The sequence below is a fragment of the Hydra vulgaris genome, chromosome 02, assembly GCF_038396675.1.
Source record: "Hydra vulgaris chromosome 02, alternate assembly HydraT2T_AEP".
Classification (NCBI taxonomy): domain Eukaryota; kingdom Metazoa; phylum Cnidaria; class Hydrozoa; order Anthoathecata; family Hydridae; genus Hydra; species Hydra vulgaris.
The window spans coordinates 47,864,036-47,877,140 of NC_088921.1; the positions used below are offsets into that span (position 1 = coordinate 47,864,036).

At 26.6% G+C, this 13,105-nt stretch overlaps 1 protein-coding gene across 1 annotated transcript; it reads left to right on the forward strand.

The window, feature by feature from the left end:
- Positions 1 to 302: 302 nt before the first annotated feature.
- Positions 303 to 6,340, forward strand: LOC105844007 (rhodopsin, GQ-coupled). Its single transcript, XM_065791165.1, has 3 exons — positions 303 to 447; positions 1,067 to 1,194; positions 4,510 to 6,340. Exons 2-3 carry the CDS (start codon positions 1,081 to 1,083, stop codon positions 5,479 to 5,481), a joined length of 1,086 nt encoding a protein of 361 aa, XP_065647237.1. The 5' UTR covers positions 303 to 447; positions 1,067 to 1,080; the 3' UTR covers positions 5,482 to 6,340.
- Positions 6,341 to 13,105: the final 6,765 nt, after the last annotated feature.

Sequence of the window (13,105 nt, forward strand, 5' to 3'; positions counted from 1 at the left end):
CATTAAGAAGATATGACTATCAGCACAACCTTTTCATGGGGCTTTTCATGTACTTTTATGTAAATTTAATAAAATATAGATGCATTTTTTTTTTATGAAAGAAAACAAACAGAAGTTTTAAAATCCAATGCATAAAAAAAAACGCTTTAAAAAGAAATTGGCGATATGATGTTTATTTTGTTGCTAACAACAACAACAAAATAAACAAAATAACAAAAGATTGCCAAACGTTAGAAACCGGTGATATATCAAGTTACTACCAAAATTGCTTTTACTCGTCCCAGTATTTGGCAAAAAACTACGTTCTTTAATTTTTTATTTGCTTTTTTTATGATATTTCAAGAATGGTCATTTCACAGAACACCACCGTACAGCATTTAAGGAGAACGCTTTTGGCTACCTTCCTCAGCGACGTTGGTTTTATGACCAGAGTGGCATTAAATTAAGGTTGTAAAATGTAAAAAAAAATTAATTTTTCCGTTGTCAACACTTTAACCATAGTGCAACATTTGTTTAAGAAAATGCTCACAAAAAAGTTTTTTTTTTTATGTTTTTATACTTATACATGTTAAGAAAGGTTTGAAATAAATTTCAGATAACATTTCAAAATTAAAATTAAGTTTTAAAATGTATTTTCATAACTTCTAAATAATTGTTTATTTGCTTTAGATGCATGGAATAAAAATTTTACAATATTTGTAAACTTTATAATTTAGTTCAAAAGTTAGAAAGTTTATATATATATATATATATATATATATATATATATATATATATATATATATATATATATATATATATATATATATGTATTACTTTCTCTACTTTGTTTTATGGCATTCTGTTATCTACAAGCTATAGTTTTAGCACTAATACTGACATCTAAAGGATGATAATGATTATGCTGTTTATGTCCTTCCCATATTGTTTATCCATCTCAGTAATATACTTAACTGCTTTTTTGTTTTTGATTTTATATATATCAACAGAGTTAGTTAATGAAAATAAAATAAGATTGAATACAAAAATATTTATTACAAAAATTACAAAAATGTTTAATTAATAGGTACTTCATCTGCTATGCAACAAAGGAAAACAATACTAGGATCAAGCAAAGCAGTAGTAAAATTAGCAATAATACGAGAAAACAGAGAAAAGTTAGAAGAATTTTTTGATAAAAAAAAAGGGAAGATGGTATGTTGTTGTTATTTATGGATAAAAAAAAATTTGACCGAAATTCCTAAAAATTGCACCTAAAAATAAGCTGCATTATGAAAAATTCCTAAACAAATTAAAAACTTCAAACATTAGTTTCAAAGTATCTGCATGTAATATTTAAACCAAATTTTCTAAAATTTTATTTTAAAAATAAAACTTTAAAGAAAAGTTAAGGTAGGTCAATCGTCCCTATCTTTACTTTTCTTCAAGATTTAACTTTTGAAATAAAAGTTTAGAAAAAGTTAAAAAAGTCTTTAAATAAAACGAAAAAGTTAATCAATACATGTATAGTGGGTTGGGCAAAGTGTAGAGAAGGGAGGTGGTTCTGATGCATTATGTGTACTGGTGTATACATTAAAACAATGAATCAAATAAAAAAATTCGAATTTAATTTCGTAAAACTACATTACAAACTATTACAGTTTTTATTCATTTAAAATCCTTTTGCTATTAAATAATGTATGCTTTTAAAAATAACTTTTTGTTGTCACTCTGTGAATGATTTTAAAAACTGATATGATGACTCATTTTAAAGCAATATTGTAGATATAAAATCTCTTAAAAAAAAACACCAAGCGCCATCTTACCTCTACTGTTAGAACATAGCACTTTAACTCGTAGCAAAAACACTATATTTCATTATAAACATTAAAATGCAATTTAATTAACCTTTATTTTAACATTAGAAACTTTGGTCAAAAAATATCTTTTTGACATAAAAATAGGGAGCTTTTTTATTAAAAAAAATATTTGCGTGTGAAGTCTCTAACCCAGAATTACCTTTACCATATTAAATGCTAGGCTTGCAATTTTTATAGTACAGAATTGTATGTTTTAATGTGTGTGGTGAAATAGTTCTACTTGTGTATGATATGTAAAAATTTTGGAGGGAGGGAAAAAAACTAAATAAATACCACATAATTAAGCACATCATAGCATTATTTATGAAGACCACACGGAAAAGCAACACAAATACATTTAAAAAGTATTGAGAAAGTATTTATTGATCAAGCGTCTTTCTACTAAACAAAGTAATGAAAAATTTTATGTAAAAATTATAAAAATTTTACGTTTGGTTAAACTTTAAATAAATAAAAAAAATTATTATACCGTAACTTTTATTTTACTGATTTTAGTGTTTTTTGGTTTATATAAAAATTTTCATAAATGATCGATAAATATTTTCTAAAAACTTTTTAAATGTTTTTAATATTTTTTCCCAAGTGGTGTATATATATATATTCAAAAATGACGTAAAAATTCAAAAAATTGTAAAATATTTGTAATCTAATTAATTATAATTTCAGTCAATTTTTTTAGGTAGGAGGGGAGGGGAGAAGAGGATGATATTTTGCTAAGCAGATCAAAGAGGCCTAATAAAATTTTCTTTCAATAACTTTTACATATTGTATTAATAAATAAAATAAAAATAAGTTATAATAGTTTTTCTTTTTGCAAAAATCTTGTTTGAATTTCGTAGACATAGTAACAAATTTATCTAATCAATTGGAATTACAATTAAGAAAAAATTTTCCTGGAATGAAAATGAAAAAAATGATTCATATCAAGTTATATTCACCAAACTACTATGTCCTGTGCTTACAAGAATGTAAAAAATTATTTGAAAACCAACTGGTATACGCCGTTTATACATAATTATATTAAAAATGAAAGAAAACAGCTACTAGGCAAAACCAACAACTTTTTGTAATAAAATTAGAATCAATTATTAAAATAACCCAACCTGCTGTTAAGGCCTATGATTAAATTATTTTACTACTAATAAAATGAATCATTAAATGTTTGCATTAAAACGTATTGTTATTATTACCATTAGTATTACTTTGGAAACGCCTAAAATACTTTTTATTTGATGAAATGGAAAAAGGGATGAACTTTAACATCTGCTATGCATCTTTATTATTTCAAATACAGTTAGATTATACTTTTCTAAAAATGTACTTAATAGATCATCAAGATTGCAGGAGCCAACGTAGTTAAAAATGAATATCTTTAATACGAAATAAACAGTTTAAAATCAAAAATAAAAACTGCTACAATATATTTAGGTGTTGCACTAATCTTTCTTTTAATAATGTTTTTAAATTGCTTTTTCCATTTTTCCATTTTTCCTTAGCTTTTTAGTTTTATCTTTAATTGTCTTTAATTTTTTTTTATATATTATTATTTTTTTTTTGAAATTTTAAATACAGATATTAAGCAATATAAGTTTACAACGTTATATCATTCAGAAATTCACAAACTCATGCACACACAAGCACACAAAATCACATGTTTACTTTGTTTGCAAAACATGACAAACACTATTAAAAATAAAACACGATAGACACAATAAAGATGAAAGACACAATAAACTATTACAGTTAAACAATAAAAGTATATGTTTTTCAAGTTGAATATGTCTTTCATTTTTTTCTTTGGGTTTTGATATACTGGAAACAATTTATTCAAACAAAACTTTTTAACAGTTGTACGTCAACCGACATTTTTGATAAAGCGAGACGTGTTATATTGTTAATCAAATTTATTATTTTTTATTCAAACTGTTATTTTATTTTTGTATTTTTTTTTAAGTAAATAAAAAAAAATAGTGTTTACTTCATATTTTATTTTATATAACTGCGTCCATTTCTGTAGAAATAATATTTGGCAAGAGTAACACTTAAACAAAAAGTTGAAATCATAAAACTTATTTAATCTTGAGTATTTTTATTTCATATTTTGTTCTCTCTGCCTTGATTCTTTATTTTAATTTTGAGTGTTTGGATCACTTCATTGAAATTAGTTTTCGAAATTTTAATTTTTTAAAAGTAATAATTTTTAAACAGATATTATAGAGACAAATGTACCTTAAGATGTTGTTGAGACAAATTTCCTTTAATAAATATTAAAGAGACAAATGGACCGTAAAGACAAAATAAAAAGAAAATAATTTTAGTTTTTACTTTTTAACTTCTTTTTGTTCGATCGAAAGAAAGATTATACTGTTGCAACTTTATATAACACTAAAGCGGTACAAAGTGCAATAAAACACAATACACAAAGTAAAGCATAATTATTAACAACACCTTAATGACGATTAATTAACTTGACAATTAATTAAGCTCACAGTCTTTCTTTAAACCTCCGTACAACGTCTTATGGCTTTTCACACACTGTAGAACATCCGTGAGACATCCCAAAGACGTTATTTTTTCGCTCGAAGATGTACGATGAACATTATACAATCTCTATGACATATGAGGTTTTTTATATTTTTCTTTTTTTTAGGTAGAAACAAAGATGGAAAATAATAACATAACAACACTAGTTTTATTGGATATAGTAAATAAAAACACAACTATTAGTGGATATACACTGGGGCCCTTTTTGCAAATTGGATTGTACAGTTTTGTAGGCGTGGTTTCACTCGTTACCAATCTTACTATCATTTTAGTTTTTTCAACCAACAAACTCCTAAAAACAAGAAGCAATCAACTTTTAATTAACCTAGCGGTATCTGATATTTTTATTGCTCTGATTGGAATACCAATTCAATCAATAAATTTATCTTTAAAAAACGGTCCGTTAACAGTCGATATTTTTTGTCAGCTACATGGAGTTCTTGTTGTTATGTCTTTTTTATTCTCGAATTTTAACTTATGCTTAATAGCAGTGTATCGTTATTTACTGATTGTAAAAACGAAGCTTCACGATGCAATATTTTCCACCGTGAAGTTGCCATTTTTTATGATTGCAAACTATATAATTGTTACACTAATTTGCTTACCGTCTGTATTAGGTTGGGGAAAGATAGATTACAATAAATACCGTGGACATTGTATGGTTGTTTGGGAATACAGTTTAAGTTATCTGCTATTCCTTCAGTTTCTTTCATTTTCTATTCCGTTGGTAATAGTAGGATTTTGTTATTATAAAGTTCTTCGTTTTACTAGTATCTCTCGTAAACGTTTAAGTTTATCCGCTGAACGAATTCAATCTATAAGCAGAACGCAAGATCTTCGCCTGACATTTATGCTAATGACAGTATTCGGGTGTTTTTTAATCTGCTTTATGCCTTACTGCATTTTGTTGTACTACGAAGGATTGTTTCACAAAAAAGCCACACAAGTATTTAGTTTCTGTGCAATGTTTTTTGCATATTTTAATGGAATGATGGACTTTTTTATTTATGCAATAATGAACAGAGAATTTAGAAACATTTTGAAGAATAATTTAAAAAAAGCGTTCAGGAAAAGATAAGCAACAAAAATATTTTAATATTGGAATTACTATTGTTAATTTTTTTTTAATTGGTGAATTAAAAAATAATGAGACTATTAATAATTGTTAATCATTTTAATTATTTTAACTATAATATGTGCACAGTGGGTCAAGATCGAAAGTTTATGAACAAAAAAGCATTTTCAAAGTTTTCAAATAAAAATTTTTTAGATCATTTAATGCAAACGCAAGTACCCTAAACAACCTTTATTCAAAAAATCTTGTGGATAATTTGATGCAGACGCATGTACCCTTAACAACCTTTATTCGAAATAACGTGTAGAGCGTAAACAAAAAAAAATTTAATATTAAATTTTTCTTTAATTTTATTACAGTTTTAATACAGTAATTGCTAAAAATGCTGGTTGTCTATTTATCGTTATCTTTAAACAAAGAAATAAATATGTATCATAAGTTTTATCACAAATTATTGTAAAGAAAATAATATAAAAAACTTAAACAATGAAAACAATTTTTAAACACTTCGGACAGACTACTTCGGAATCGTAATTAGAGAGACATACAACTCTGTTGGGTTTTTATAGATTTTTTAAGACCATAAGTATAACTTGATATTTTCAAGCCACGATCTTGATTGAAATTTATAAAGTCCGATATTTTGACTATTATTATGACTGGAGTTTATTGTTATGGATACGTACATTTTGTTGCAACTAACCCTTCGTTTTGGTTGATGTGTTTACACAAAGTTTTGAGCGTTTTATGTTGATTGTTGTTATTTTAGTTAATGTATATTAGCGAAGAGTTTAGAGTGTTTTTTAAACACAATGAACTATTTTAGTTATTTTAAGGAATATATAATTATTACGCTTCTAAACAAATACACTATCAAAAAACAAATACTTTTTAAAAAAAAAAAAATAATAATCGTGGTCTTAAAATCTATAATTGCAAAAAAAGTTTAGATTCTACTGTCATACTATTTGCAGTTCATAAGTGATACCTCGTACTTTTTTAAACGAACTTTTCTAAAAATAGGTGCTTCTCAATAAACATTTAGTCTAAAAATTGACGTTTTTAATACGTCTTTTAAACGTGTTAGACGTTTTTTATACGTTTAAAAGACGTTATTTTTAGTCTAAATGTTTGCTGGGTTATATGTAATTTTTCTAAAAATCGGTGTTTATATGTAATTTTAAGCAAAAATTTTGATTTCTCAATTTAAATTGAAGTTTGAGCTTCTAACTTTTTAGCGTCTTTTTACTACAAGTTATTCCAAGGGCGGATCCGTTGGGATAATGAGAGAAATTCCCCCTCCCCCCCTCCCCCACCTGAGATATTTAGGAAAGATATTTTGTATATGTTTAACATTAAATATATAAACTTATACTGTATTTAAAATTTACATTGTATTACAGTATAAAAACGAAACTAAATCAGGGAGGTTGTTTTAAAGTGATATAAAGTTTTAATAAAATTATGTCGTGCAAATTTTAAATCAATTTGTTGGGATGTCAATATAAAGCATAGTTTCATATTCACATAGATTATGACAATAAAAGACTAACATTCTAAGAAAAGTTAACTGAAAATATTTTATGATTGGTAGGCTTGCCGGCACATCACCTGTCATTGTATAGGGACAAATATTTGTTCTTTTTAATTTATATTTTGAGCATGTATTGTACAAATTTTACTCATTATTATAGTGCCAGGGGCCGCCGTGCGTCTGGCTTAACCCTTTCGTGACGAGTGACCCGTATGGCGGTTCATAAAATTTGTTTCTAATTGACGAGTGACCCGCATGGCGGTGCATAAACAATTTTGAATATTTCAAATCATCTATAGCAATTGGGGAAAACTTTAAACTTATTTTTGAAATGTGAATAATTTCTTAAGTTAATGCTTCAAACCGATTGTTAACTGCATTTATAGATCGCTCGAAAATTAATTTTAAAAAATGACAAAAACAGATAAAAAGTATACTGTCATGAATGAGATTCTTGATATTTTTTTCAGTAATAGTAATGAAGGTTTTTTTTGTTTGATCACCAAGTTAAATATATCATTTATTTAAATTCAAAAACGGTATGTTTATGTATTTTTTCTTTATTTGTTAAAGGTTACATATAGAAACTATATATTTTTGTTAATTTCAACATGATATATTTTTGATCACGTTACTAAGATAATAATTTTTTTTTTTTAGTTTTTTAATTTCATGAAAGCCAATTCTTTGACAAAAAAAAAAGGTCTTATTTGTAAAATTCTGACTAGTAGTTTTTATTTTATACTCTTTTAATTGATCATGATCCTAGATCGTTACTTTATGCGCAGTCATTTAGCTGTTTTTAAGTCAGTCGCGAAAGGGTTAAGATAATAAGGGGTAAGTAACTTTTATAACGTTTTGACTGAATTATCAACTAATGCGTTCTCAAAGTTTCTGAAAAGTTGGGTCAACACGGAGACGTTAATTAAACTATAAACAAAATCATGGCCTTTAAAATAACTAAACAGTATAATAAAATTATATACAAGTTTTATAAATGGCAGTGTCCAGAGTTCTGCCTCAGAATCATGAGGTTCACGGTAATGGAAATAAGCATTGGTTATCATTATTATTGGATTTAAATGAGTGAACAAAAATTAAATTGAAAAAAAGTTTTACTTTAAAATAAAATTTCTTTAAAATCCTTTATTGTCAACACTTTGACCGGTGTTTCTCGATCCTTGGATGGATTTATTTTGCGGTGATATAAAAAAACTCAATATATTGAAGAAGACGATGGAAGTGGAAAAAAAGATGAGATTAAAAAAAATATATATATAAAGCAAAATCTATCATCATCTCCATAAAGGTAAACCCATGTCAGTCGCCGACAAGTCTTGCAAAAAAAATTTTAAATGCAACTAAGTTTTAATAGGAAAAGTATTTAGATATGAAGAATGTAAAGCATATCATATAAAAGAAAGCTCCAAAGCAATTCATTGATGAAGAAATGAAAACAATTCGTTGTTTAAAAAAGGTAGGAAAACTTTTGAACCGAGAAAACTTAAGCATAATTGAAGATAAAACCTTCGCAAAAAAGACTTTTCACTATTGCCAGACCAACAATATCTTTATCGGTCGAAAGGTCGCCCAAAAATTAGATATATTCAAACTGAGAAATTTTCTCCCAAGCTCCTTGTATGGCAAGCAATTTACTCCTGTGGTTTAAAAAGTACACCACACACTACTCGTAAAACTTTAAACGCGGATTTGAATATAAAAAAATGCTTAAAAAATGTCTTTTGAAATTTTTTGAAAAGTCTAATATGCCCACAACATTTTGGTTTAAATTGGCTACACTTCTCTTAGAGGTCTCTGGAAAGGTATGAACAAAATGGCGTCGAACTCATATCTAAGAAAGGAAATCCTTTAAATTGTTATGAGCAGCGAGTTATTGATAGTTATAAAAAGAATCTTATTGAAAATTTAGAAATTAGCATAGATAAAAAAATATAATAATAAGGAATTCACCAGTTAGTTTTATATGGTTATTAAAAGGGGGCAAATTAGAAAAAGCCATTTTGCATTATACAAATACAACCAAATGATTTCAAAAATTTTAGCGTGTGTGCTAAAATCTTTAATTATAACAGAATACCATATTCAAAAATATGTTATTTTAAATTGACACAAAGTCTTTTTGAGATGGGATAAAAAGTCTCAATTTCGGAGGAAGCCTAACAAATGTTAACACCATTAGTACTATACAAAAAAGGAAAAGAATGGGTAACAAAATCTAACAGAGCTTAAAGTGTTGGTTCAAAAGATCAGTTTGTGGAAGAGAAAAAAAAAGATTTAAAAAAATGAATAAATTTATGCTAATCGTTGATCAGAATTATTATAAACAATTCTTAAATAACAAAAAATAATCAAAATTTATCCTTTATGTAGTATTATTTAATAAAAAGGATTTCTATTTATAACGTTTTACTGTTTTTTAATTATAAAATTAGTTGAAATCCATAAAAACTACTACGGGATTTGTGAACATGATTGAGAAAAGTATGATTTTGGACTTTGGAAAACTTGTTGCTTCCATATTATTAAGATCTTAGAGCGATAAGGTTCCAAACAATAAGTTTTGTTTTTCTGACGTTTATACAAAGCTTTTTAATTAAAAAATGGTTAACTATCTTTATTTAAACAAAAAAAAAGTACTTTTCAATCTGAAATTATGAATTGTAACAAAATAAAAATGGTTTGAAACTTATTATCTAATTTAGCTTATTATCTCAGTTTCATGTTGGTAGTTGTTGAAATCTTGTTGTTCTCAGGTCGCGATATCGACGACGATTATCTTGTTCTATCTCCATTTTTTGAAAAAATTGAGATATTGATAGTGTTGTGTACTTCAGAATAATGTTTTTCTACTGTATTAAATCCTAAGTTATAAGTAAAAAGTTGCGGTGAAAACATAAGTTATAAAATCATTTTTTTATGCCGTCTCCTAAAGTTTTTTTTTTTTAAATCATTTTTATCTTAAAACTAAAAGATATGAAGATAGAACAAGATAGTTCTAACGTCGCGGTATATGATCTAAATATAAGTATTTAACAGAACAGTAATTAAATTGGAAAATAATTATTAAAATCCTTTCTTATTTAAAAGGCAAATAAACAGGTAAATTTCATTTTGTCGTATACAAGTTGATATCTCTTAAATTTTTAATGGATATTGTAAATAGTTTTTGCTATACATGGAAGCATTTAAAAATGACTTAAACGCACGATGCATGAAAAACTGAATTGGGTGTCACTAAGAAACGTATTTCTCTCTAAGAATATAAGGAGCTAATTATGTCCTACTTTTTTAACAGTTTTTAAGAGTACATCAGAAACTCCAATTGAGTCATAGTTTTCTAAAAGTTTGTAGTTTTCAGATTATAAAACAAAAGATATTTATGCGGACTTCCGTACATTAGAAAAAGCACAGGCTTAAACAAACATTTTTCTATAAAATCAAAGCAGTTTCAGTATATACATGCGCAATCCTTCAATAAACTAGATTCATTTAGTCAAGCTGCCTTAATGCCTTTGCTATTTAAACTTTTTGATTTTAAAGAGTGGCTTTTTTTCAACAAATACCTTTGGTAGTAAAATTGTGAAATTAAAAAATATTCGTATTACAATTAGTTTTTTGATAATAATTTGGTAATAAAATTGCGTTTTTAGAGTAATTCCTGAAGACGTTTAATTTTAATTTGCTTTAAAAGCAAAATGAAGTATTGTTTCAATGAAAGACAAAATGTAAGAGGCATTTTAAAATTTTTAGTCAAAAAGTGTTTGAGGTAAAAGAGTTTTTTTATTTTATTTTCTATTTGCCAGAATATGTACAAGGTAAATTTCATTGAATATATAACCGGCAGGATTTCTGGAAGATCACATGATCTTGTTATAAAGTTGAGTAAACTGCTTATGAGCGGTTTACTATATTATTACATAATTGCGTGCGTTTCTTTGTTATTGTAGTTCTTTAACAGGAGTTTGTTGAATGCATAATTATTCTAGATTAATTATTCCAGACTTCACTTCAGAATTTAAATGACTGTTTTTTAATCGAAATGCAAACAGTTTTGTGCTTTTCAACATTATTAAAATTTTACATATAAAAAAAACAAAAACAATTTATTATAATCATTTTTAAAAAAACTGGAAACTGATTATTTTTTTAAAAATTATCAGTTTCCAGTTTTTTTAAAAATAAATAAATTCTATAAATTACCAAAATATAACAGGTTAAACTAGTGAGGCTAGTTAAAGTAAAATTATAAATTTGTTTCAAGGCACCCCATCCATGGGGTTCCCTGATACACACTGCAAGCATCATTAAAAAAGTAAATAAAAAGTATAAAACATAGAGGAAAGGCAGATTTTTATTTGAAATATAAACAAATTAATATTTATGACCCAAATAATGCATCCAATGCTGCAAATCACATTTCAGAAGACCAGATAATTTATCATATTAAGTGTCATTTTTAAGCGTCAATAAATAATGGCTTTGTATCGAAATGGGATCTCCTTGTATTATATTTAAATAAATCTTTTTAAAATTAACTATAAATATTAAAAGAAATGATTTTTAGAATTGTTTATGACAAAATGGAGTACTATTCTACAGTTTTAGGGCCCCAACAAATGCATGATCAAGTTACCCCATACTTACTAATATAAAACAATCGCTTTATTTTTAATATCAATTTGTTTTTTCAATGATTATGTTTAAGGAAACAGCTTATGGATTGTAGTTTACAAAATAATGTCACTTATTGATAGACACATTGAATAAGACACTTTAAAACTTATGAGCTTTAAAAACTAATAAATTAATTTGTCATAAAAAAAAACAAATTTCGACCCCACGCAGGCCTAATGATATCAAATGAGATTTTTTTTCAAAACATAACTCTAGTAGTAACTGTTTCACATATATGAAAGTGGTTTTCATAACTCTTAAGATGCCTCCACAATTACAATGTTTCATGGTGTCCCTTGTATCACGGTCCTCCACTCTCCTCTACTTAGATTCTAGGAACAATAAAAGTCCTAAAGTATTGATTTACCCTCGCGCCAAACGTGAGAGCAGTAAAACGTTAAAAAAAATTTTATTCTAAACTAAATCCAACTTATTGGCGCATTTCAAACTTCATTTTAGAACCCTAATGTTCGAAAGCTATAACCATGTATAGTTATCAAATTTCCAAAAAAAGGGGTTGTAAATTATTTACGGTTATATATATATATGTATATATATTGCGCTTTTGCGCATTGCGCTAAAAAATTCAAATTAGAATGCATATAGATTGGAAAATATGCTACAGACCCTTTTTGTATATTTGGTTGAGAAAGCGTAAGATGTTTCCAGAATTGAAAAATGAAAACTCTTTCAAACTACTTAGATGCAAAATATCTTCCATAAAGTTGTCTTCTATTTCACAAGCTTTAATTTTTACCAGTTCTAGATCTTTCAACCAAATAAATGAGAATGTTAAATAAACAATTTTCACAATCCTAATTTTGAATTGAATTTGTTAAAGGAAATGGCAAAGGGTATATTTAAAAATAATTACTTTAAGTTTATGTTCGGGAAACGGCTTTAGAGCAGCAGTAATTTTTTTGATAGTTCAGCTATTAGTTTTATAGCGGCAATCTGAGGTGGATGTCTGGCGTACGAAATCTTGTAAAGCATGATCTTCTATCTAGCGAAACTGCTGCTAAAAAAAATATTTTAAGTTTTTATTTTTTAATTACAAGGCACAATAAAACTTATGCATAATATTGAATTAAGGGATGCCCACTTGTCTTTAATTCCCACAATGACGTTTATTCTCCAATTATTATTACATTGTTGTCTATTAGCTAGCTAACCAGTGATCCAGCTTGATAACTGGTTTCAAATACCAAATATGGCGCATCACAAAGGCTGACTTACATACCTGATTAAATGTCATAACATTTTAAAGGAAGTAGTTTAAAGTAGATCAGGTTTACATAAATATTACCGACTTTGCCAAAACATTCAAAACAGTGTCAAACAACGACTTTTTTGTGAGATTCATGCCTATAGGCATGCGTCTTTTGAAAAAATCATTGT

What these genes read in the sequence shown, in the direction of transcription:
- LOC105844007 (XM_065791165.1), top strand. Translation starts at nt 1,081, where the DNA reads ATGCAACAAAGGAAAACAATACTAGGATCAAGCAAAGCAGTAGTAAAA. An exon ending in ATAAAAAAAAAGGGAAGATG is followed by an intron (nt 1,195 to 4,509) that starts GTATGTTGTTGT and finishes TCTTTTTTTTAG; the next exon opens with GTAGAAACAAAGATGGAAAA.